This window comes from Aethalodelphis obliquidens, unplaced genomic scaffold (genome assembly GCF_003676395.1).
Source record: "Aethalodelphis obliquidens isolate GAN/ISIS:26980383/991018 unplaced genomic scaffold, ASM367639v1 scaffold70, whole genome shotgun sequence".
Taxonomy (NCBI): domain Eukaryota; kingdom Metazoa; phylum Chordata; class Mammalia; order Artiodactyla; family Delphinidae; genus Aethalodelphis; species Aethalodelphis obliquidens.
In genome coordinates, this window is record NW_020838014.1 from 8,500,936 (window position 1) to 8,528,213 (window position 27,278).

A 27,278-nucleotide genomic window follows, 5' to 3' on the forward strand; every position below is an offset into this window, starting at 1 on the left:
GGGTTTTGCCTACAGTGATTAAATCTCATTCAACTCTAAGCTTAAAACAAGCTAATAACCATAACACAGAAGTTCTCCTTACCAGCAAGATGACTAATATTTGTTTTAGGTAATGTTTGACTTTAGACCCTGGTAAAGTCTGCCTGACACATGAAGTTAAAGCACAACATAGGAGAAAGTGTAGAAAATAGAAACAAGAAAAAGATTTTTTATACTGTAAATTCTGTACAATGAGATCCAAAGACACCAGTATATGTTTGATTTAATTTAAAAAAGGATATTTTTAGTTCCGAGTTACTTAAGCCTTAACTTTCCTAGTACCACTCCTCAGCTCAGTTACTCTTTTTCCCATAACTCCTAAACCATGATACAGTTCGAGTCAGCCCTCCCTAAGAATTACATTCTTGCTCTTTGTGAAACTCTTATAGGCAAAACAAATTTAAAAAACCCTCAACATTTTTTTTCCTTTATTCATTTTCAAAATCTGTCAAATTCTTCTGCAGAAAATAAACTATCCCTTTAACCAATATAAAAGAATGAGTGAACTGTACTCTTGGGTACCTTCCTCCCTCCCTCGCAACCTTCTAGAACAGTTTCTAGGGGACAGACTGAGAGTATGATAGGAATTCTCAAGGCCGTGGTATGTTAATCAGCAGTACAGAGGAGGGACAGGGCTGAATGAGTCATCATCCAATTCCTCTTACTGATCCCTTTCCATACCAGCTGGTAGGCTCCAGTTTCACATCTGGCTGAAAGATTACCTCAGAATTTGGAAAAGTGACACTTTCTACACATTTCCAGATTAGAAGGATCTGAAGGTCACCAGCACCAAAACCTACTGTCACTGGAGACAGACCCATTTCACAGAAGCCTCTGGCCTGAGAGAAGCTGAAGGAATCTCTTTTCCTGCCACACTCTAATTATCTGTGCAGAATAGAGATTTTAACACAGGAACACAGAGAAAATTACATGTCAATACTGCTGACAAGACATATGAGTACAACAAAATCCTCTAGGTGACAACCAAGATATTAAATCCTCCTAAGTGGCCCACTTGTTTAATGGGTAATGGAAAAAACAAAATTCTAGTATAACTGAAGACAATGTAGATCCTGAGAGTTGGTAGTAACAGAATTTGGCCTGGATTTTTAAAATGGCACACCATTCTAAAAGTGATTGGAACCATAAAACGTTCTCCACAAAAGCCTTTTGAGGCAGATGGTGGCCTTGAGTGGCTAAAGCAGTATTTACTCTCAGCAATTAACCACCAAAGCACTTAGCAATTTACATTCCCGGCAAGACAACAATCCCACACCCTACTGCCTCACACACAGGATCTAAGAGTTCTACATACTGGAAGACAACTGTATCATCAGCTTTACATGGGAAAGACAGGAGGTAGCTAATTTACCTGTGGGTGCCCTTTCAGTGGGGCTGGGCTCATCTTAGCAGTCAAGGAGCCTCTCCAGCAACAAGTTTAGCCTCCTTCAGTACTGAATGTTTGGCTTGCATTTATCTGTAATGGAAGAGCCACAGAAACTTGGGGAAAAATATCTTATCTCTGAATCTCAAGAGTGGATTGAATAGATACTTTTTACTCCACAAATGGAAATCACTGACCCCACTTCATCAACAAACACTTTCTGGAAGATACAGAAGAACAAGATAACTCTGTTAGCATTTAGTGCATGAAAGGGATACTTTTCATGGCTGGGAACACCAAAGGTAATTTCTTGCCTCTTGAATCCTTAAGTTGAGGGACACTTTTAGGTGCATAAAATGAGCCTGAATGGGTCTGTATCTAGAGCAATGTTTACTGTAATGACGTACACAGAGTCAGCCTTATTAATCTAAGACTGTAGGGGGCCAGACTAGAGAAGAAAATATTGGGGGCAATTTATCATAAGCCTGAAGTTCTCCAAATGCAGTCTCTTAAGACCAATGAAAAGGCATTTTTATTTTATTTTGTTTTATTTTTGCGGTACGCGGGCCTCTCACTGTTGTGGCCTCTCCCATTGCGGAGCACAGGCTCCGGACACGCAGGCTCAGCGGCCACGGTTCATGGGCCCAGCCGCTCCGCGGCACGTGGGATCTTCCCAGACTGGGGCACGAACCCGTGTTCCCTGAATCGGCAGGCAGACTCTCAACAGCTGTGCCACCAGCGAAGCCCGAAAAGCCATTTTCTGATAAAAGAAAAATGTAGGCACATAAAAATATTCCAAGGATGAAAGACATGAAAGTTTTCTCTGGCTTCACTCCCACCTTCAAAGCTATCTGCTCTGTGAAAGAAAACATGGAAGCAGGGGCAAACCAGGTGGGAAAAAGTATGGGAATGTGCCAATACAGCCTAAACTGTGGCACCAAACCAAAACAAAAAAGTAGACCTGCATTCTGCCTTTCATATAAGGCTGAGCCATATTTTCTTCAGTAGAAGTTAAAATAAGTAGTGACAAAGTGTCATGGGCCTGTGCTGAGCTTAAAAAGGAGACTTTCTGGCTGCCCTAGTCTGTAAGGTGGGTCAGGTCTCACACAGCCTTTTGTTTCTTTGTTTGTGTGTGGTATGCGGGCCTCTCACTGTTGTGGCCTCTCCCGTTGTGGAGCACAGGCTCCAGACGCGCAGGCTAAGCAGCCATGGCTCACGGGCCCAGCTGCTCCGTGGCATGTGGGATCTTCCCGGACCGGGGCACGAACCCGTGTCCCCTGCATTGGCTGGCGGACTCTCAACCACTGCGCCACCAGGGAAGCCTTCACACAGCCTTTGAAAGGGGTCACTTACCCACTGAATTTTGTGTTAGGCAAGAGTCAGATATAGGATCTGAAGGAGGTTAACAAAGCAAGAATGTGAAATGAGAGGAAAAAGGGTTCTTGTGGGGTACCTCGTATCATATAAAAAACAGATTGTGCACATACTCTGGGAATACAGAGAACCCATGCAAGAAAAGCTGCTTCTGCAAGGAGGCAGCTGTAAGTAGGGCAGCACTCTGGCACAAGTCCATCCCTTGGAGAGCCAAGGTAGCAGTGATAGAATCTCCACCCAACAAGGATCCTGAGAGTTTGCTCTTCATTCACTTTAGGGAAAAAGCTTCCTGTCATGGTTCTTCCTGCAGCTCTCCCCAACAGATCTTGGTGAGTTCCCACCGGTAGAGAGAATACGTCTAGCTAGGAGGCTTCCATTAACTTTCGTCTCGTGTGTGTGTGTGCGTGTGTGTGTGTGTGTGTGTGTATATGATTTTTTCTTAAAATAAATTCCATGAACTCCTAAAGCTCTCATTTGCAATCAAATGCAAAAGCAGAGCATCCTACTCAGAGGCTCTGAAACACACATATTAGCCTCAAAGCAAATCAGCCTTCCAGTCCCAGGTAAGACTGGTCTAGTCCAGAAAGGCAAGGGAGATGCTTCTCCTGAATCCTGGGAGGCAGGAAGGAATCCCTTCAGATGGGCTTGTACAGCAGAGTAGTGACATATTTCTTCTTGTAGCGATGGGTTGCGCTAAGGACCATCACACTGTCCTGCAAGGGAAATAAACATATGTAATTAATTCACTAGTTCAGGACGTAGGCAGCTGTTCCCAGCCATTAATCCTTCACAACTGCTCACTTTTAACAGAGTTAGTTTGATATTATTAAAAAAAAGGTTGGTTTTGGATTCAAATCAATTTAAGTTTTGATCCTGACTCCTACTGTTACTCCATTTGTGACCTTGAGTAATCTACTTAATGTCTCTAAGTTTTTTCTCATCATTACAAAGGACAACACCTACCATTAATATGGCTCTGATGATTACATGAAAATATCTGACAGAGAAAGTAGGTGCTGAAAAAATATTAGTCTCCTACCTCACTTCCTTCCCCACCTCACATTCAAATATTGGGCTTAAAACTATGATGGAAAAAAAGGGCTTCCCTGGTGGCGCAGTGGTTGAGAGTCCACCTGCTAATGCAGGGGACACAGGTTCGTGCCCTGGTCCAGGAAGATCCCACATGCCATGGAGCCGCTGGGCCCGTGAGCCATGGCTGCTGAGCCTGCGCATCCAGAGCCTGTGCTCCACAATGGGAGAGGCCACAACAGTGAGAGGCCCGTGTACCGCAAAAAAAAAAAAACAAAAACAAAAAAAACAACTATGATGGAAAAAAAGAAATATCCTGATATCTATCTCTAGAAGGAAGTCTTAAAAGCAATGAGAAAAAAGGGCAGTGATCCTTTTGAAAAACCATTTCCAAGCCCCATTTAATACCAGGGATGAACTTTAAAAAAAGTCATCTCTTGATCCTTACTGAAAAAGAACAGATTGTTCCTAAACCAGAAGAGGAGGTTGCCCAGAAGAAAAAGATATCCCAGAAGAAATTGAAGAAACAAAAACTTATGGCCCGGGAATAAATGCTGCAAAAAATAAATGCAAATGAAAGTAAAAAAAAAAAAAAAAGTCATCTCTGATCAAGAGGGGACTCAGGAATCATCTTCTATCCTTGAACAAAGTGGACCCTAAAATCCTCCTTGGAAAGACATTCAATCCAATGGATCAGTTCCAAACAGCTTAAACAATCTGAGAAAACCAGGGATAGGTCAAGGCCAAGCTGAACCACAACAATCAAGACCTTGACCTGGGTCAGAACCAGTGTGAAGAGTAAGAGGTACCATTTCCCAAGCAGTGTTACAGACCCTGGGTGTACCATAGGAAGAGATGGCAGACCTGTGGACATCACCTGATAGCCAAAGAGCAGATACAGGAGGCAAAATTCAGTTAGATCACAAAGAACGCAAGCAAATCCAATTAAGAAACCAGTGCCTCTTCCTATTTTCCTCTATATTGTATCATCTACAATGAAGACTTCTCAGATTGACATTCTGTGACCACAGTATGCAGATCACAGCCTAAAAATGACAGAAGCAAGGCAGGTAAAAAATTCAACTCCAGAAAGAGTTTGGTGGAAATGAGAAGTGGGTGAGAGAAAGAAAGATCTACTTGGAAGAACCAGCACAATGGTCTCTAGGAAAGGACATGGAATAAAGATGGGAGGACTGGACCTCAGTCCTCTCTCTTGTACTTATTGGCAATATGACCTTCTATGAGCCTTAGTTTCTTTATCTATAAAACAGGGTTAAAAAATAATACTTATCCCACAAGGTTATTATAAAAATTAAATTCAATAATATACATTTAGTAAGTACCAGGTAATCTGTTAAAGACAGCTGTATCAGTGATTTCCCTAATCTGGCTGCACATCTAAGAAATATAAGCAGCTTAAAAAAATTACTGAGGCCTATCCTAGATGCACTTATTCAGAATCCCTGGGGATGGAGCCTCTGAATCTATATTTTCCCTAACTTCCCCCAAGTGATTCTGATGATGTTCAGCTTAGTTTGGTAACTACAGAACTATATAAAATATTATTCCAATAGCCAGACCACAAAGACATGACAAGACTGAACAGATATTTTCAATCCAGAATCTAAAGCAGCAGAGAAACCAAGAAGCATTCTAAGAGCTGGGACGGGGATGCGGGGGGAACAGGGCAAGTCTGGTCACATTTCTCCTTTAAGTAGTGGATAGGAAAGATGCAAGCACTTGGGTATATATGACTCAGGCAGCTGAAAGCAGCTCATGTCCACCTCTAAAAAAATGGAAGCCTTAATATCACATTCAAGCATTCTTTGAACTGGAAGGTAAACTTGCTTTTTCTGTAAATGAAATCCTAGTACTATGAACTCAAACTTAATTAAGTAGGTGGTGCAAAGGTTATAGCTACCCAGAAAGAAACCAGGAAGCAAAAAAGTCCATTCAATCACAGCGCAATTCAGCTAGCCAGAACTCAGATATCGAGACTAAAATTTAAAACAAACAAACCCACTAGTTAAAGAAAGAAACTTCTTCTCCTATAATCTGACCATTACTGCCAGCTTCAGCTTCAGTGAAGCAGCAGAGCAAGTAGCCACTAGGGAACACGTGTTCAACTCTTCCCCTCCCATTTTGGGGAACTATGTGAAGAACCAGGCCCACCACTTACCTTAATGGACAATGCATAGAGATGGTTCAGCATAACATGATTGGGCTCGGGGAGCAAGGCTGGATCACACTAAGAGGGGTAAAAAAAAAAACAAACCCAAAAAAACACCACTAAATGGGGTTAAATGCACAATCCTAAACCAGTTTATTCTTCCTCAGAGATCTTTGGGACTGTTGAGAAACTCAAAACTAGAATGTATTATTTCCTTTAAATAATGCACTCATCCTAGTATATATAAATAATACATTCTCATTACAGAAAATTAGGAAAATTCTGAGTCCAGGGCAGAAACCCTTAGCCTCACTACCTATTCATCCTCTTTAACAGACCTTGCCCACAACACATATAGAAGATTTGTGTAAGAGGCAAAAATAATCTTAGTGGGAATCAAGTGAATTGACTAGAAATGTAAATTATATGCAAAATATACTTCTTTTGGATATCCCCAAATGATAAATACTCCTTATCTTATGTTGGAATAGAAGTCTTAGAAACTGGTTCTAGCAATCCATAGCTCTGAGCCTGATATATTAGGACCAGAACACAACTATGAATTTTGGTAACAGTATTTGGAAAAGTCGCAACTCAGCCCTGGAAAAAGGAACTTGTAAAGCTACTGATACGTATATGATTTATACTCAACACACCTTTGTAATAATCCCAACCTCTACGATTACTACACTGTAGCTCAAATGGTCTAGTAACCCCCAGATGCCCCAGCAATACTCTTAGGATACTCACAGATATATTAGTGTCCTTGTTAAGAATAACTTGGAGAAGGTGAGGAGGCAGGATGGGTGGGGATTTGAATCTCTCCTCTGATCGAAACACATACATTTCTTGACCATAAGGCCCTGGGGGTGAGCTGGAAAGGTCTGGAAGATATTTATTCAAATATAAGGGAAAGTTGGAGAGCTATTAAAGATGCATGAAAAAACTGTCAGTACATGGCAGCTAATATTAAATATGGTAGAAGTCAAGAATCATAAACTTGTGACTTGTTGGGTCTACAACTGTAAGGCAAACAAAGAAAAAGTCTGTGTCATCCTGAACATAAACCATGAAGTTCCTCAACATGGTAACATGACGTGAAGGATAGGGGAGGAGATGAGGGGTAAAAGATGTAGGTTCAGGGAAGAGCTACTCCATTTATCAATTGTATGACTTGGGACAAATCCCTCTTCTACAGTCAGTTTCCTCATTCATAAAATGAAAATAACAATCTCTGCCCTATTTCACAGTGCTTTTATAGGAATCAAATGAGACAACAGATGTGACAATGCCTTATAAACTATCAAACAATATGAAAATATTAGATTTGTTCTTTTTTCCAGTCAAGCAGCAAGGTTATAAACTTTAAGACTACTGATACTACGATGACTGCAACAAAAAGGAAAAATTAATAACAATGTAGTAGTCATTAGGGGAATGCAAATCAAAACCACAATGAGATACCACTTCACATTCATTAAGATGGCTAGAATAAAAAAAGGCAGACAATAATAATTATTGGCGATGATGTGGAGAAGTTGGAACCTTTGTATTATTCCCATTGCTGGTTGGAATGTAAAATGGTGTGCCACTTTGGAGAACGGTTTGGCAGTTCCTCCAAAAGTTAAGCACAAAGTTACCATATGACCCAGCAATTATACTCCTGGGCACATGCCCAAGAGAAATGAAAACATATGCCCACACAAAAACTTGAACACAAATGTTCATAACACCATTATTTGTAACAGACAAAAAGTGGAAACAATCCAAATGTCCGTCAGCTAATGAATGGATAAATAAAATGGTATACGCATACAATGGAATTTTATTCAGCCATAAAAAGGAATGAAGTAATTATATATATTACAACATGGATGAACCCTGAAAACATTATGCTAACTGAAAGAAGCCAGACACAAAAGACCACGTAGTGTATGATCCCATTTATATGAAATGTCCAAAACAGGCAAATCCATAGAGACACAAAGTAGATTTGTGGTTGCCAGAGGCGGAGGGAAGGAGGCAATGGGAAGTGACTGCTCATGGGGATGGGGTTTCTTTTGGGGGTGATTAAAATACTCTGGAATTTGGACTTCCCTGGTGGTCCAGTGGTTAAGAATCCGCCTGCCAATGCAGGGGACACGGGTTTGATCCCTGGTCCGGGAAGATGCCACATGCTGCGGAGCAACTAAGCCCATGTGCCACAACTACTGAGCCTGCGCTCTAGAGCCCACAAGCCACAACTACTGGGCCCATGTGCCTAGAGCCCGTGCTATGCAACTAGAGAAGCCACTGCAATGAGAAGCCCACATACTGCAACGAAGAGTAGCCCCCGCTCACTGCAACTAGAGAAAGCCCGCGTGCAGCAGTGAAGACCCAGCGCAGCCAAAAAAAACAAAACAAAACTCTGGAATTATATAGTGATGATGGTTGCACAACTCTGTGAATATACTAAAACTTACTGGATTGCACACCTTAACAGAGTGAATTTTATGGCATGTGAAATTATATCTTAAAAAAATGGAAAAAGTGTATGCAGACAGAATAGAAATACACAAAAATGAAGAGAACTATAATTTTTTGCTTAAAAATTTTTAATGTTTTTTACAGTTTCTAGTAAAAAGGATTTTAACAACCAGTTCAGCATAAGAACTCAGATTTCAATTAAATATACCGTGGGACAAAAGAAAAGAGTAGCAAAAATACTGTTATATTAAACAATATCTTAAAAATGTATAGAACTTGAAACTTTTCAAAGTACTCTCAGGTATTTTATCATAGATCCACAAAAACACTCTTTGCAAGTACATAGAACAGTTTTTTTTTTTTTCCCTTTCCATCAGAAAAAAAAATGGTTAAGTCATCTACCCAAAGTCACATACACGGCAAAGATGGTCACTGAGTGCAGATTAAAACCCATTATCTGAAGATTCCTAATAAAATGTATTCTAAACCCTACCTCAGTGGATCAGGAAATTGGGTGAAAGTGGGAAGAGAGAAATATCAAAAGTATGCTAGTCCTCTTTCTCTATAATTATGATTATATGTCTATTATTCATTGGTTGCTTTGCTAGAATCATATAATGCAAAAATTTAGAGTAACTAGTGGCCTCATCATTCAATTCAGTATTTTTAAACTCTTTTAAATCTCTGCGCCACCAGTTAAGAACAATGTCCAGCCTTACTTTCTGAGCTTATATAATGAAAACAATATTTTTGTAATTTTCCTAAACAATTATTATACTATTGCTTATTCTTTTAGAAACTACATAAGCCACTCTTGTGTCCTGAGATTCTAACATGTCTCACTTCAGGTATTGTGTCTCCTCAGCTGTGAATCGCTGAGAGTCTAAGCCTCTGATTTTACTGATAAGGAACCAAGAACCAAAAAGGTTGAAGGAGTTGTCCGTGATGCAAAGCTAGTTAGTAGCAGAGGCAGGCTTTGAACTCACAAGGGAGAAGTGTGCTTACTGGAAACACAGTTCTTTAGACAGTCATAGCCTTTACTGTAAAACAACAAAATTGGTAACTGTGAGTATGGATAGCAAATCCCTTTTCTGGTTTTATAGCTAATGTAAGGAGAGATGAAGGCCTTGGAAAAAGCACTGGGAGAAGCAAAAGGATACAAGTCTTTTCCTCTACGAAGGGATTTTTTTTTTTAACCCAAAACTTACAAAACTTCAGTTAACATATACACAAAAGAAATGTGAGGTTTGGGAACTTCCCTGGTGGTCCAATGGATAAGACTCCATGCTCCCACTGCAGGGGGCCCGGGTTTGATCCCTGGTTGGGAACTAGATCCTGCATGCATGCCGCAACTAAGAAGTCCACCTGCTGTAACTAAAAGATCCTGCACGCCGCAACAAAGAGCCTGTGTGCTGCAACTAGGACACAGCACAGCCATAATTAATTAATTAATTAATTAATTAATTATTTAAAGAAATTAATTAAAAAAAAAGGAAATGTGAGGTTTACATAACCCTTTTCCCCCAAAAAGCTGCCGTATATGTAGGCCCTATAAAATTACAGAACTGCCAACTGAGCTATCAAACTGGCAGGATTAAGCTGAGGCAGCTAAACAAGGCATATGAGACACAGCTAGCCCCTGCTAGTTGATACTCTCAAAGGTCAATGAAAAACTTGAAATATTGCTAGAAATAGCTTTTTAAACTATAGACCATAGCCTATTAGTGGTTTATAAAAAGAAGGATAAAATAGAGTACTTTACGTGTAATAAAGGCAAATATTATACTGTAAGACTTGTGTTACTGGTGTGTGTGTGTGTGTATGTGTGTGTGTGTGTGTGAGTGTGTACTGGGTTACAGTGTAAACCTACTGGTTAAAAAGTTTGAAATCAAATACACTAGACAGATTTTTTTCTTGAAGACGGGTACCTAATGTTTATAGGAGAAACATATACATACAATTGATAAGATTCCTAAGGAGAAAATGAAAAAACAAACAAAAACCACTCTTGGGAAGAAACACGCATTATAAGAAAAACAGATCAAGAAAGAGCAAATACTACAAAATTACCTCGACAAGATGTCTCTGAGCTTTCCATTGAATCTAGCTTTAAAGCATCAAACACCTCAAAATCAGACTTCTTGACATGGATCAAATTGTTAATTGTGCCAAGCTGACTGGTAACCACAGGCTGAAACAATGAATGGAAAAAAAATTCATGAAACCCCATTTCAAATACATCTCTTCTATTCAACTCTCCTCTTTTTAAAAGGGATCATACTTGGCACCACCATCTTTTATCAAGAAAGAAATCCAACAGAATAGGAGCCTATCAGTCCTGACTGCAATGATGTTTGACACCAAGGGGAATGATAGTTTAAAGGAGACTGTTAAGTCAGTGGTTACCCTCGGAGATCAAGGCCTTACCTCTGATGGATCATGAACCCACTGTCCATCCACAAAGAACTTGTACTGGTGCTCTCCCTCAGGGAGGTCCAGGATGGCAACAAAGTCATTATGGCTATAGAAGAAAACAGAAAGTTAAATAGGCCAAATTTCTATTAGAAGACAGAATATAAATGTAAAAACCACGAGGCAATCACAATATCATACCAATGATCTCCTGCATTCTTAAGTGATTGCAACCCCTGTAGTAAAAAATAATTTATAAACCCATTCTCCTTTTTTATATCACCTTGAGCATGTATTTGCTAGCCCCTCCCAATAACTTCAGTTCTTAACTAATATCTGGAAAAGAACAATAAAGATGTTAATCCTCCCGAATGTTCCACCTTAGTACAACTATTTTGCTTCAGCAAAACGGATCCCTCATGAATGTAAATAAGATAGCAAGTAGGTTCAGGATAAGAAGTGCCTCAAGGTACCCTTCCCATATTTTGGTGGCAGATTCTAGAAAATTACCTATATACAAAGGGCCATAACCAGTTACATAATTCACTGTTGCTCTGAAAGCAACAAACAACATTACTACCTAGAACTTTACAGTGTGTTTTGTTTTAGTGCAGAAGTCAGAGCAACTGGACTCAGGCAGTTATGGAAGACTTCCCACAAGCATAGAAAGGACTTGTGTTAACACAGTCTTAAAGAAAATGACATTCTAAGTGGTAAAACATCTCTGACTCACTATGAGGTTAGAAAAAAATGTCACAGATATACTTATTGGTCACAGAAAATATTCTAGAGAGAGTCCCTAGCAGGTGGAGAGGAGTAGTCCAGCCAGGTCTCTCTCCTAAGAAAGGAAATCAAGTCTCTACTCCTGGACCCTGTAGACTCAACCAAGACACTTGTCTTCACCTCTTAATCAGTGGAATCTTGGTGCTCCAATTGTTGAAGGACCCAGAGATGAAGACCTCCTTGCCTCCTTCAGACCAGCGGATAACAGTGGGCCGGGCCTGCTGTGTGGGCTTTACGGAGTCCTCCAAATCCTGCTGCCATGATACAAACTCTTTGTCCCCAGGGAGCTGTAAGAAGGATTAGGTCATCCCTAAATTGTGACCCAGGAATTCTGAAAAGGTCACTCTCCTCCCTAGGGCAGAGAGGGGTGCTACGTTTCTGCTAAGGATTAATAAGCCTTGAAATTAGCAACTAAATCAGATTTTGAACAAACTATAGAAAAAGAACTCATCTAGGACCAAAATGGTCAAATGGCTTATGCTCAAAGGCTACCCAAATCACAGCCTAACTTCTGAGTCTGCATGTACCACTCATTCTTTCAGAGCCTTAGGATTTCCCTTAAGAAACAAACAAACAAAAAACCTTACTTCCTCTTACCAGATTAACTCATAGGCAGACAATTATGATATGCTTCTGAGTGTCTCTTAAGAGAAAAAATATGAAAATAAAGTATGGTTCTACAAAAAATAATTAAGTTAACCACATGCAAATATGAGCAGCTCCCAATTTATCAGTTGTAATAGAAATTAGAGATGCTAAAATTCATAAGTAATTCACAATCTCTAGTTTAGTTAATAGGTTACAAAAGGACATTAAAAATATAAAAATCAGGGCTTCCCTGGTGGCGCAGTGGTTGAGAGTCCGCCTGCCGATGCAGGGGACGCGGGTTTGTGCCCCGGTCCGGGAGGATTCCACATGCTGCGGAGCAGCTGAGCCTGAGCGACCGGAGCCTGTGCTCTGCAGTGGGAGAGGCCACAGCAGTGAGAGGCCCACGTACCGCAAAAAAAAAAAAAAAAAAAAATAAAAAAATATATATATATATATATATATATATAAATCAGATCATTGGTTTCATAAATTTTGAGAAATGGTTATGAAATCTTACTTGCTCACCTATGCCAGGTTTGTACTAGTTATTTCAGGAGTAGGGATGAAAATTCTGGAGTCCCAAGAAGCATCAGATCAAAAACAGTTTCCTTTAAAAAAGTGGTTCCAATATCAAATGAAGTATGTAGGATTCCGGAAAAACAACTGACTCCTTACTTAGTTTCTTTTCATTACCATCCTTCAGAACAGGAATTGGCAAACTATGGCCAGTGAGCCAGATGCTTTTACAAATAAGGTTTTATCAGAAAATAGCCACACTCATTCACTTACTCATTTTCTACAGCTGCTTTCATGCTACAATGGCAGAAGTGAGTAGTTGTGACAGAGACTGTATGGTCCGCAAAGTCTAAAATATTACCTACCTGGCCCTTTATAGAAAAAGTTTGCTCACCCCCACTTCAGATTGGCTTAAATAACTTTGGTAAATAAGACTATATGGTACCAAGCCAAAATATTACCAAATAAAATAATGTGGGTTAAAAAAAAAAAAGGACTAGTTTATTCATTTGGGCTTTACTTTCAAAATGGCTGAGGCAGACTACCTTCCATACTCTCTCTCAATATTCCTCAAAACTACGCTATGAGATACCAGTAGCAGCATAATCCAAAGCAAGCAGACAAAGAGAATTGAAGGAACTTTCACATTATATAAGGAAGTGGCTTAAGAGGAAAGTTTGATCTCCATTTTCTCAAAGCAATGAACTCTTATTTGACAGGCTGCATTAGAATTACAGAAATGTTTACATATGCCTAACAATTACATATGCCTCAGATTCTGATTCAGATATAAGGTCCGGGAATCTACTTTTAAAAAGCTTCCCAGACAATAATACTGAAATTATATTAAAAATAAAGAAAGAAACCTCATCTTTAGAGATACATCCTAAAATATTTACAAATAAAGTAATATTTGATATGACGGTCTGGGATTTGCTTCAAAATAATTGGTGGAGGAAGAGTGGATTGGGGTATAGGTGACATAAATTCATTCATGATTTGATCATTGTTTAAACTGGATGACAGTTAATACAGGAGTTCATTACACTGTTCTCCTGACTTTGAAACATGGAAAATGTTTCAAATTTTCTATGCAGTGTTCAAACAAATCTCAGGTGAGTCTAATGTGCAAATAGGACTGAAAACCATTGAACTAGTAAACGGAAGAAGGCTGGCATTTGAAGCAATGTAGGCCCGCCTGCCACTGTTTCTATTACTTACTTGTATGATTTAATAGTTTCAGTTTAGAATTTGAAAGCTACAAACTATTAATATGCCTAGCTTTGGAAGAAAGCCCTTCCACGTATGACATGACATTTCTGTGGTAGGCATGAGTGCAGCTGACTAGCAAAAAGATTGTTTACTCCAAGTTAAATAGTCAGCAAAATCATCAGGAAAAGAGGCAAAACAATTAGAATTATAACTGAAAAATGTTTAAGTGAAACATTGAGGGAAGAAATACAGTAGATTGAGAACTATAAAATCTTAGATTTGGAAGTGACCTTGGGAATTATTTGAACCAATTTTCTTATTTCACAAATGTCAAGATTGAGGTAAGGGAAAGAATGATCCAAAATAGGCTCCATTTCAGACAGAGCAACCTGGCTTTTATTCAGGACGCCGATTACTGCAGTCACAGTTTGACAAATACACTGTACTTAAATCCTGAGTCACCAATGTAGGAAACTGGTAAAAATACAATCACCTTGAGAAAGCTCTGAAGAAGTAAATTCAGATGGCTGAGGAGAGGGCCCAAATGTTGAGGAAGAAGTCCTGAAGTGGGAGAAGGAAGAAAGGAACGAAGAAGAAACCCCAAGAAATCACCCTCACTTCTCTTTGTGATTATGTTCTCAGTTGTGATCCAAGAAAATAAACAGTAGAATCCACATCTCATGTGTTATCAACCCGGCAAATTATTCTCTATTTACAAGAGTAAATAAAATAAAACCCCAGATGGGTGGGACAGGATGAGTGATAACATCAAACCTACCCCAATCTCCCCAACCCCTCCATTTTTCTACTTCATTCTAGTCAGACTACCAGGAGGAATTAATGTATTTAATGCCTACAACTCTGAAAGTGATTAGAAACATTCAAATAGTAATTACATTGCTGTCAGCTCCATCTATCCTTTCTGTAGGGTGAATACAAGTTGCCACTTTCCTGAAAGTCCTTGATTGAGAGCAAGGTCTTCAGGGCAACTGTGGGTTGTCCATTTTCAGCCGCGGTAACACTATGAAGTACTACCGGAAATTAGAGAAATCCTGGAATTATTTGCTCTCCCACTTGAGAAGCAGCTGGACGTGAAAGAAGCAGCTCAGCCAAGACTACTGTAAAGTATGAGATGAAAACTAAGCAGTCAACCAAATAATGTCCTTTATTGATCCCCAAGACTAGAAGAAAGTATTCATATAAGCAAGTGGTTGCTGCTCACAGCCATGCCAAAGGGGAAGAGGATCTGAAGTGATGAGCTCTCAGAAGGGCAAAAATGATACTGATACACAACAGTTATCAGGAAAAAGAAATTCATTTACCTACCTCAAGGCAAATGTGAGGAAATGCCGCCTATGGTCAGCAACTCGGGTAACCTACCCTCTGAAGTTTTTCACCAGGGCTCACAACCTACAAATTCATCAGTACTCTAGAAGAGGGTGCCTGTTAGGAGAACCAAGGGCGACCGGGCGGAGGTTTGTTGGCCTCATCCTAAAAATGTGGCCAAAAGAGTAGTCGAGTAACAAGAACTCCGCCTCTATCCTACTTTGAGACAGCACCGCGAAAGGAATTACCACTCAATACCTCCGTCCCCGAAAAAAGCCTTTAATTCTAAAAACCGTAACCCAGGTCAGTGTGATAAGAAAAAATCAAAATAGGGAGGAGGAGCCCTGACACCCAGACTACTGCAGCATCGCCACCAACTAGGGGCGTGGGGACACTCACCTTGGAATCCGGCAGGCTGAAGACGCTGGGGTCATCGGTGCTCCCCACCATGATCTTATGTTCCTTGCCCGGGGCATGGCCGCCGGCGCCCTCGGTGCGCGCAGCCTTGGAGCCGTGGCGCTCCCCGGCCACCCGGTCGCTGGTGGTGTTTCCCATGGCGGTGCAGCTCGAGTCGGGGGCCACCTGCCGTGCGGAACAACACGGGGCTAGGGACACCCCAGCGGTCGCGTCTGGGGAGCCCCTGGCCCCGCCCCTGCGTCTGGGGACCCGGGCAAGGGAATCCCCGCCCCAGGAAAGCCGCGCGCCGGGGAGCCCGCCCTCTCTCCCTGGCCGCCAGGAACCCCCGGAACCCCCAATCCCCCTAGTTGCCCGCTGCTCAAGAAACCCGCTTTCGGAAACTCCCCCGCACCCTCCGCGCTCACTGCCCAGGGGCGCTCCCACCCCAATCACCTCCCGCGATGCTCTGCCTCCTCCCGGGACCAATGGTGCGATGGATGTTCTGCGGATAAGGCCACCAATAAAGTTATTGAAATTGAAGCCACGCCCCGGGCTAGCGACCCGGGTTTCCTCCTAAAATGGCTACAAGGCCAGAGACGCGGGGTCGCCCCGCGCGCGTTCCCTGCGGCCGCGCCGCGGCAGCGCTCGGGGCCCGCCGGCCTCTCTAGCCACCGTCGCCTCGATGGTGGGCAGCCGCGCGCAGCCTTCAGCGCCAGACGGGGGCGCCGGTTCCGCAATCCACCGCGTGCGGGGCCAGGACTGCTTCGCTGGCGAGACTGCGCCGAGATCTTTGGTTGCTTGAGCCTCAGGGATTGCTATCGGGTGGGGACGGTCACCGAAGGACACGGGGTCCCCTCACGGGCTCTGGTGCGCACCCGGTGGAGCGGCATTGCTTTTTTCCCCGCTCCCTCACCTGGCCTCAGGTTCGCCAGACGTTTTCATTTTGTAGCGTCTTTTCGACAGGCATCCCGGAGAGGTGAGTTCCTATAGGAATAAGAAAACGGACTTGCACCTGAAAGCTAAGGAAGTAGTAGTGGTAATTGCTCGAGGTTAAAACTAAGTGCTATGGGGAGCAGACAGCCTGACTGGGTCCCCAGGGAACAGGGAATAATTAGGAGATAAATCTTTTTTCAAAAAAAATATTTTTGTTTATTTATTTTTGACTGCATTGGGTCTATCGTTGCTGCGCACGGGCTTTCTCTAGTTGCGGCGAGCGGGGGCTACTCTTTGTTGTGGTGCTCAGGCTTCTCATTGTGGTGGCTTCTCTTGTTGCGGAGCAAGGGCTCTAGGCGCACGGGCTTCAGTAGCTGTGGCTCTTCGGCTGTAGAGCGCAGGCTTAGTAGTTGTGGTGCACGGGCTTAGTTGCTCCGCGGCATGTGGGATCTTCCCAGACCAGGGATCGAACCCATGTCCCCTGAATTGGCAGGCAGATTTTTAACCACTGCGCCACCAGGGAAGTCCCAGGAGATAAATCTTGACAAATTGTTAAAATTAGTATAAGGAGAAGGAGAAAGCTATTCTAGGCTAAGAAACAGCACTTGCAGTGAGCAACCCCAGAAGAAATGAAATTCAAGAAAGAGAGCAACAGAACCATCAGAAGGAATACTTAGGTAGAAAAGGGCAACGACAGTCTTGTTGGAGCAGATTCAGGTTTCTACTGATAATTAATGGGACTTATGTGGTATTTACTAATTCTTACTTTGCATTATGATTATATGCATGTCTCATTACCTACTAGAAACCCTTGTCACTCAGCATGTGTTATAGTGACCAGCAGCATGGGCATCACCTGGGAGCTTGTTAGAAATGCTGAGTCTGAGGCCCCATCCTACAGAATCAGATTCTGCATTTTAACAAATCCCCAAGGGAATGTGTATACACATTAAAGTGTAAGAACCACTGCATTGACTACTGGCAGAGAGCAAATCTAGGTTTGATTCTTCATGTTCTTGCATGCACCTTGTACAGAGTAAACATTTGCAGAATGAAGGGTACATGAATACTGTTTACTACATTTATAACAGGATAATTGCACTTAGTCTTAAACACAGCCAGTAATGGGGAACCCCAAGTCACACAAGGCCACCTTTTCTGAATGAGCAGCTCTATTTGTTGAAAAGTTCGTTTTATATTAAGTTGAAAACCCATCCACTTAAGTCCAACAAATCCTCTGCTCCCCCTTTTGTTTTTGCTCTGCCCCTAATAAACTCAGTTATTCTGTAGCTCTTAACCAAAGACAGTTTGCAGAAAAAAAGGTACATTTTTTTTACTGCAACCTTTTGCTCACCCCTCCAAAATCATTACTGTCTAGTTACCTCCTTCTTGGATAATCTTACCCCCCCCCCCCTTATTCCCCGAGTTCCTTTCAATCTTTCCACAGGACTCTGAAGCAAGGTCCTTGAAGGACTAATACAATAAACATTAACTTGTGTACTGTTCAGCTTTCTAGCCCCAGGGTGGTTTCTCCATGCCAAGTAATATGTCCCCAGTATGTATTTCCTTACAAGCGTCAAATCAGCATAGGAGGAGCAAATCTGCTTTGGGGATTATTCATGACACTGTTCTGCTCTAATAACATTTATAAATCGGTCAGTAGTTAATAATAAAAGTCAGCTTTGCATATTGTGTATTTTAGACATAAGACAAAAGTAATTTGACACTGTAGGAAGGATTAATTGCTTCTCCCTAGTCCCATGTTTGTTTGTTTTTTCCTTATACTCAGGAAAGACTAGGTAAAGAAACATGATCTCTTAACCAACACCAGTATAATTTCTCTCTTCAGACTTAATGCTGTTGCCCCAGTGTCCTATCCTTCCTTCTAGAGGGAAGGAAAAGAAGAAGGTAATAGGCAAAATAATTGGTGGGGGTTCTCTTGATGTTACTGTATCTCAGATGTCATTGCCACTCGTCTCCTCAGATAAGCCATTCTGCCTGATAAACTGAGGAGAATAATGGAGAGCATGGGAGGCTTCACAACACAGTACACTTTTATGCATGCTGCTAAAGGTGTCCTACTTCCTCTGAGAGGTGAGGATGGGGGAATGGGGGAAGAATATATCGATTTTACAGAACTGGATGACAGGTTAGATTCGGCATCTGGAGCTTTACTTTCCTGTCTCTGCTCCCCAGTTTGCATCCCCACTTGTGATCAGGAATGAGTGTGACATCTCATCTTGGTGATTTCCATTTCAAAAACAATCTGATCTTTTTTATAAAGTTAAACATATACCTAACATGCAGTTTAGTAATCCCACTCTTAGGTATTTATTCAAGTGATATAAAGACAGGTTCACACAAAAACATGTACATAAATATTTATTTGTACAAAACATATGTGGCTTCACTCATTTTCACCCCAAAAGGTAAACAACACAAGTGTCTTTTGCCTGGTAAATCTATAAACAAAACGTGGTATAGCCATAAATGGAATACTGCTCAGCAATGAAAAGGATTAAACTCTTGATACACACAACATGGATGAATATCAGATGCATTATGGGAAGTGAAAGAAGCCAGAGTCTATTTACATGACATTCTGGAAAAAGCAAGACTTAGGGTCAGAAAACAGATCAGTGCTTTCCAGGAGTTGAAGGTGGGAAGAGGTGTTGACTACAAAGGGGCCTTAGGAAATTTGGGGGAGTTATAGAATACTTCTGTATCTTGATTGTAATGGTGTTATGCATCTGTCAAAACTTACAGAACTGTACACTAAAAAGGGTGATTTTATTGTATGAACATTATACCTCAATAAAAAATAAAAACAATTTAATACTATTTAAAATATCAGCTTTAGGAAGAGGAATGATACAAGTTTATACACAAAAGAGACTACTCAACCATTGTGGAAAGTAATTATTTTTAAAAACAAATACCATTGATATTAATTTTTTCCACCTTTATTGAGGTATAATGATAAAATTATATATATTTAAAGTATGCAGCATGATGACTTGATGTATGTGAACACTGTGAAATGATTCCCACAATCAAGGTAATTCACATCTATCACTTCACGCCTCTGTGTGTTTGTGTGGGAAAATGCTTAAGATTTACCCTCTTAGCAAATTTCAGGTACATAGCACAGTATTATTAACTATAGTCACCATGCTGTGCTTATTCATCTTATAACTTAAAGTTTATACCCTTTGACCAACATCTTCCCATTTCCCCTAACTCCTGACCCCTGGCAACTATCATTCTACCCTCTGTTTCTCTGAGTTCGACTTTTTTTTTAGATTCTAGGTATAAGTGACACAACACAGTATTTGGCTTTCTCTGACTTATTTCACTTAGCATAATGCCCTCAAGGCCCATCCATGATGTTGCACATGGCAGGATATTCTTCTTATGGCTAAATAGTGTTCCATTGTGTATGTATATGCTACATCTTCTTTATCCATTCATCTTTAAACAGATACTTAGGTTGTCTCCATATCTTGGCTACTGTGAGTAATACTGCAGTGAACATGGGAGTGCAGATATATCTTCAAGATCCTGATTTCATTTCCTTTGGATATATACCCATAAGTGGGATTACTGGATCATATGGTAGTTCTATTTTTTAATTTTTGAGGAATCTCCATACTGTTTTCCACAGTGGCTATACCAGTTTACATTCCCACAAAAGCATGCAAGGTTTCCCTTTTCTCCAAGTCCTTGCCGACTCTTATCTCTTGTCTTTTTGGTAATAACCATTCGAACAGATGAGGCGATGATATCTCATTGTAGTTCTGATTTACATTTCCCTGATGATTAGCAATGTTGAGTGCCTTTTCCTGTACCTGTTGGCCATTTGTATACCTTCTTTGGAGAAATACCTATTCAGGTCTGTGATATCATGGTTTATAATAGGAAAATATATTTGGTCTTTGTCCCTCTTTATGAAATCCCAAAACCCTTGGCATTTCCTAAGTGATGAGAGCATTAAAGGTGTTTCTTGTTAGGTTAACGAAATGCCTTTTGGACTGAACCTAAGGATGGGAGCTGTTGTCAGGAAAACCAAACACGTGATTAGAGGGTTGGAACTTTCAGTCCCACACCCTGACCTCTGGGGAAGGGAGAGGAACTGGAGGTTGAAACAATTGCCAATGGACAATGAGTTAATCAATCATGCCTGTGTACTGAAGCCTCCACAAACCCCCAGAAAGGACAGGAATTTGGAGAGCTTCCAGGTGGGTGAACTCGTGGAGATTCACGGAGAGTGGCTCGCTTGGAGAGGGCGTGGAAACTCTGAGCCTTTTCCCCATACTCTGCCCTCAAGGAGATGGATCAAAACTGTCTACCCCTTAAGTATGGGCGGAGCATATTAACTTCCTTCCAAAGAATACAATATAGAAAAGGGGAAAAACGGATAACTTTACAGTGGAGAAACTTAAACACAACCTCAGCCAGCTTAACATCATTAGTGGGAAGTCAGTAGCAGTACCTTTGATATAAGGTGATGAGAATAGCACTTTACCTCTGTAGTTTTCCTCCTGACAGCCCAAACCCCTAGACTAATCATGAGGAAAAAATATCAGACAATCACAAATTAAGGGATAGTCTACAAAATACTTAACTAGTACTCCTCAAAACTGTCAAGATCACCAAAAACAAGGAAAGTGTAAGAAACTGTCACAGTCTAAAGCAGCCTAATGATAAGGAGTAATGTGATACCCTAAGTGGGAGCCTGTGATAGAAAAAACATTAAGGATAAAGTAAATAAATCCGAATAAAGTATGGAACTTAGTTCTTTTCAAATTGTCAAGTTCCTGAAAGAAGCAAAACACTGAAGAGCTGATGAAGATTAGAGGAGATTAATGGTACATAACAACTAAATGCAATATAAGATCCTGGAACCAAAAAGGGAAATTAGAGGGAAAAGTGATGAAAATTGAATAAGTGATTTAGTTAACAGTTTTATATCAATGTTAATTTTCTTGTTTTGATAATTGTTGTAATGTTATGTGAAGTCTTATCTTTAGGGAACCTGGGTAAAGCTTATACAAGAAGTCTTTGTATTTTTTTTTTTGCAACTTTTCTGAAAGAATGAAATCAATTCAAAATAAAAAGTTTAAAAAATTACTGAAGTAATCCAAATAGTAAAACACATGAGGAAGCCCAGTGACATGATCTTGAGTCAGAAGACTTTTTTTTTTTTTAATTTTTGGCTGTGCTGCGCAGCATGTGGGATCTTAGTTCCCCAAGCAGGGATCAAACCCGCACCTCCTGCATTGGAAGTGCAGAGTCTTAATCTCTGGACAGCCAGGGAAGTCCCAGAAGACTCTTCAAATGACATTTTCACCCAAAGAAATAGAGAAAAAGAATACTCTGAAGAGAGCTTTAAAAAGTTTATTTAAAATCCTCAAGGAAGGGAAGATACTAGTTTGAATACACCCCAGCTCCACACCACTCTCATCCCAACCCAATTTTCATAACTCAGCATCTGTCGGTTCTGGTCGATAGTAGAGACCTCAGAATCCGTTCAAGTCCTGACAGAAAGAGCAATTACAGGTCTTCCTCGCCTTTTGGCTAAATCGGTGGTTCTTAAACTTTACCATGCATCAGGAGGGCTTACTAAAACACAGATGACTGGTGACTGGAACTTCTGATTCAGTAAGTCTGGGATGGGGTCTGAGAATTTCTACCAAGTTCCAGATGATGCTGGTGTTTCTGGATCAAGAACCAAATTCTGAGAAACACTGGGGCAGGCAACAGTCTGGAGACCAGTACTGGAGATCCCTAATAAAAGGCAGTGTGAGGAAAGAGGTAGCTGACTCTTGGAACCATAATAGTGCTTCCCATATCTCCAAAAATAAAGAATTAAAACCAACCAGAATATGGGGAACAAATCTCCTATACAGAAAAATTCCACATTTATGTATGTATTGCCTTCTCAAGGAGGTGGAGCATAACTCCAGGCCTGAGATTGCTTATCCTTTGGAAGGCCACCTTGCATCTTTGGCTGATGGCTGGTGTCTGGGAATTTGGATTTGGGGAGGGTTCTTACCACCCCAACTGATAAGAGTGGCTCTCTGTGCCTATACTGTGTAACCGTGTGGTTTATACTGAACACCTGCTCTCCTTCTGGGAGTCTGGAATTTTGATATGGTCAGGCAGAGGGTGCCTGTGGACTAGCCCTATTACAGACCTTGGGCACAGAGTGGAAAGATGTGAAAGTCTTCTGATTGCTTCTATTTTCTTAGAGAAAAAAGAAACAAGGTTTAGTGGTCATGAATTTAAGACGTCAAATGAGCATAGTGATATTTTTCTCTTGCCATATTTAAGTGTTTTAGTGCAGGCACATAACTAAAGGTAATGTTTAGCCAAGCAAGTATGGAGGAAAGGGCTAAGGAATTGAGAATGCATGGTAGGATATGATTATAATGTTGGACCATGGCTTATAGACCAGGTAGGCTAGGAAGTGAAGATAGAGCAGGTTGATGGAGGGCATGAATTGGAGTCAAAAAACTGTGGAGTTAGAGTACTGGAGTGAACGTGCTGAAGAGATAAGAGACGGTTTTGGAGAGTGGTTGGCTTGAAATTGAGATTTTGGTGGTAATGACATAGGTAGATTATAAAATCATTGGAATGAGAAGGTCATTGAAGGGAGAGGCCAGGTGGTAAAGGCCTACCTCAACACTCATACTCATTCTCCCGTCCTCCTTAATAACAGAACCTTGATTTTACCTGGACACACTGCCTCTCTGTATAAAGACACATTTCCTAGCCTCCCTGGATATATGCTAGATATATGTGACAAAATACTTCCAATGAGATCTAAGTGGAAATGTTATATGGAACTTCTAGTAATTTTCCTTAAAAGGGTTGTGGCCTTCTTCTATATTTCTTTTTCTTTCTGTGTAGAATGTCCATATATTGGCTGGAGCTCCAGCAGCCATCTTGGACCATAAGGTAGAAACCATATGCTGATAGTGGAGCAGAAAGAGATGCTGTGGAGCTGTTACACCATTTCAGGACTATCTTCCTCTAGAGTTTTTCATATGAGAGGGAAATAAACTTAAACCTTGTTTAATCCATTGTTACTTTGGGTTTTTCTATTATATGCAGTGGAATCTAATCCTAACTAATACATTGGGTTGGTAAAAGTATTATCTACACAGATGTGAACTACAGAATAATGCTGCACATCCAAGTTCATGGCAGCATTATTCACAGCAACCAAAACATGGAAACAACCTAAGTGTCTGTCAGTGGAGAAACAGATAAAGAATATGTGGTGTATATACACAATGGTATATTATTCAGCAAAGAAATGAAGGAAATCCTGCCTTTGCAGCAACATGGATGGACCTTGAAGGCATTATGCTAGGTGAAGTAAGTAAGACAGAGAAAGAGAAGTATTGTATGATCTCACTTCTATGTGGAATCTAAAAAACAGAACAAAGTACCTGAACTCATAGATGCACAGAACAGATTGGTGGTCGGCAGAGGCGGGGGGTGGGCAAAATGGGTGAAGGGGGTCAAAAGGTAAATACTTCCAGTTATAAGATAAACAAGTCCTGGGGATATAATGTACAGCATGGTGAGTACAGTTAACAATACTGTACTGTATATTTGAAAGTTGCTAAGAGAGTAGATCTTTAAAGTTCTCATCATAAGAAAAAAATTTGTTAACCATTTGTGGCCATAGATGTAAACTAGACTTACTTTGGTGATCACTTCATTTTATATATATAGAAATTATTATATGGTACACCTGAAACTAATATAATGTTATATGTCAATTATGTATCAATAAAAAAATTGAGGTTAAAAAAACTGCTGAAAAAATTAACTACAGGAGTAGTTATATAGAGAGAGAGGGGAAAAGCTTGGTGCTAAAATCTTCACTGAATGAAGAGGAGTAAATGGGAGGTCCGTAAATAATTTCAAACAGGAGAGGTAGTGGGTGCTTTAAAGAAGCTGGGGAATTTGAGAAAGCAGGGAGAAACAGCAGTGAGGACTAAGGCAGCAAGGAGGATCGAGGAAGACACGCACCCCACCTTCGTTCCCGCGCTAAGATATTGCCTTTTAACATCCTGTGTTTGATTGAGGAAATAAGATATGGATAGGACATGTCACTTGTGTTTCAAACCAAACAATATTAGCGATGACATACTGACTCAGAGCAATGATCTATCCCAGAATATTTTCTGGAAGAACATGCTTGCCCCACAGACATTTCAAAATGTTAAGCACCCCATAATTTCCTCAATAACTTTTTAATAAAATAGTGAAGTATTAATCACTATTTTATTTACTCCTTTAAAAACTCATCCATCTTTTTATCTCCCACACTGAGCTTAATTAATTAATCATTTAATTAATCATTGATTTACTGAGGTCTTACTGTGTTTCAGGTACTATATTAGGCACTAGGAACATACAGATTAATTACAAAGTATCTTTCTCAAAGGAATTTACTAGTTCAAGGAGGAACTAGGTGACAGAAACAATTGACATTATATAGTGTGACAAATGATAGTCACCACATATAATTGAGCAATATACCAGGTGTGGTGTGAAGCATAAAGATAGGTCACCTATTTAATCCTGGAGGTTTCTAGAACAGATAACAGATTACGTGAATCTTGAAGGTGAAATAGGTTGGGCAAGGGGAAACATAAGAATGTATATAGAAACATGGAAAAACACAGCACTTTGGGAAATTCCAAGTAGACAGCCTGGAGGATGTTTGTATAGTATTATACGTTATATTACTACTGACAAAAGTAACCATGCACAGATCCAGTACTGAGTAAAATTATCTCATTCATGAATATACTTGTTATTAATATACTGTACATTTTGCTAGTGGAGACTATTGGCTTAATGTGCTCAGCTATAAGAACTTACCTAAGTATTTTAAGAAAATGTGTCTTTTGACCTCATATTACCATTTTCTCCTCTCTACAACTGTAGTCTATACTTATTCAACAAAGGAACAAAATTGCTATAGTAAGTAATAGTATGCTTTATTAGAAGAACTTAATTTGTAGAGTAATCAAGGGAAAAGATAGTAATTTAAATGAATGGTACTATCCAATATTCTTCCTCCTCTGAGAAAATTCCACTAGACTATGCCTCTGGGTCAAATCCTGAACCAAAAGAATACATTTCTTTTTTTAAAAAATAATTTAAAAATTTAGAATAGTTTTAGATTTAAGAAAAACTTGGGAAGTTAGTACAGAGTTCCTGTGTATCCCACACACAATTTATTTTATTGGTAACATCTTACATTACAGTGCTACATTTGTCACAACCAATAAACCAATCAGTACCTTGTTATTAACCATAATCCATACTTTATTAATATTTCTTCAATTTTTACTTAATGTCTTTCTATGTTCCAAGATCCCATCCAAGGTACATTACATTTAGACATCAGGTCTTAGGCTCCTCTATACTATGACAATTTCTCAGACCTTCCTTTTTTTTGATGAGCTTCAGTTTTGAGATGGTCAGGTATTTTGTAAGATATTCCTGAACCTGGGTTTGTCTGATGTTTTCCTCATGGTTAGACTGGGTTATGGTTTTAAGGAGGAAGACCACAGAGGCAAAGTACCCTTCTCATCACATCATATCAAGAGTACATACTATCCACATGACTTTACTGTTGATGTTAATCTTGATCACCCAGCCGAGGTAGTGTTTGTCAGATTTCTCCACTGTAAAGTTATTTTTCTCCCTTTACTGCTCTTTGGAAGGAAGTCACTCTATGCAGCCTACACTTAAGGAATGGGGAGTTATGCTCCAACTCCTGGAGGGCAGAGTATTTATATAAATTGTTTGAAGTTCTTCCATATGGGAGTATTCTCTATTCTACCCCACTTATTATTCAATCACTTATTTATACCATTATGGACTGATGGGTATTTTTTATACTTTATATTATAATCCAATGCTAGGCTATTTATATTGTTCAAATTGTTCCAGCTTTGGCCATTGGGACCACTTTCAGTTGGTTCCTGTGTCCCTGTGACATTCCCCCATCGATTTGCTTTTTGAGCACTTCCTTACTTTCTGGCACTACAAGAAAGCATTTTTCTGTATAATATAATTGGGAAAATGATACAACCTTTAAATATAATTACAAAAGCAAGATATGGTAAATTGATGATTAATACACATTCATCAGTAACTAGGGCTTTGTATCTTGAGTTGTTTTGAGTTCACTTTCCTATTCACATCTTACTTTTAGCTTGGTTTAGAATTTAACCAATGATTTTTTGGGGGGGGTAAACTTTCATATTATAAGGAAACTGAGAGAGTCAGTGAGCTTAGAATTACATGCTTTTTATTTAAAGAGGAAACTGGGGTACTTATTGCTGATAACTAGGAATTACATTATCAAAGGACTTTAATTCAACAGACTTACACGCTGAAAGAGGCAAATTTATATGTTGAAAGAACGAAATGGAAAAGAAGCGGCTTTCAATTTAATTTTGAACAAGAATAGTGTGCAGATTAAAAGATACTAGGTCCATTTTAATAGAGGATAAACCCCCAGTACCACAAAGATTCTGGAAGAAAAAAGACCATCCAATTCTCAAAAAGCATTTTCCACAGGGAAAATTAGGCGAAAAAGCAGGGAATTGTACA

General features: G+C 40.1%; 1 protein-coding gene and 1 long non-coding RNA gene across 2 annotated transcripts in view; one reads left to right on the top strand and one right to left on the bottom strand.

Moving 5' to 3' along the window:
• Positions 1-2,648: 2,648 nt before the first annotated feature.
• Positions 2,649-16,251, bottom strand: PRKAB2 (protein kinase AMP-activated non-catalytic subunit beta 2). The gene is made up of 8 exons (XM_027090937.1): positions 16,149-16,251; positions 15,699-15,881; positions 11,778-11,944; positions 10,890-10,983; positions 10,533-10,653; positions 6,747-6,880; positions 6,006-6,074; positions 2,649-3,510 (listed from the first exon to the last, which is right to left on the bottom strand). Exons 2-8 carry the CDS (start codon positions 15,852-15,854, stop codon positions 3,433-3,435), a joined length of 819 nt encoding a protein of 272 aa, XP_026946738.1. The 5' UTR covers positions 15,855-15,881; positions 16,149-16,251; the 3' UTR covers positions 2,649-3,432.
• An 84-nt stretch (positions 16,252-16,335) lies between these two features.
• Positions 16,336-27,278, top strand: part of LOC113611655 (uncharacterized) — a 33,333-nt gene continuing 22,390 nt past the window's right edge. Inside the window, exon 1 of the long non-coding RNA XR_003429538.1 lies at positions 16,336-16,671. This is a non-coding gene — a long non-coding RNA (uncharacterized LOC113611655). The remainder of the gene's footprint in view (positions 16,672-27,278) is intronic.

Excerpts from the sequence above, each read along its gene's own strand:
- PRKAB2 (XM_027090937.1), bottom strand. The coding sequence starts at position 15,854 with ATGGGAAACACCACCAGCGACCGGGTGGCCGGGGAGCGCCACGGCTCC. Across the intron at positions 6,881-10,532 it reads CTCAGAGACATCTTGTCGAG|ACCTTTCCAGCTCACCCCCA; the intron begins GTAATTTTGTAG and ends AATATCTTCCAG. Across the intron at positions 3,511-6,005 it reads TCTATGCATTGTCCATTAAG|GACAGTGTGATGGTCCTTAG; the intron begins GTAAGTGGTGGG and ends TTTCCCTTGCAG.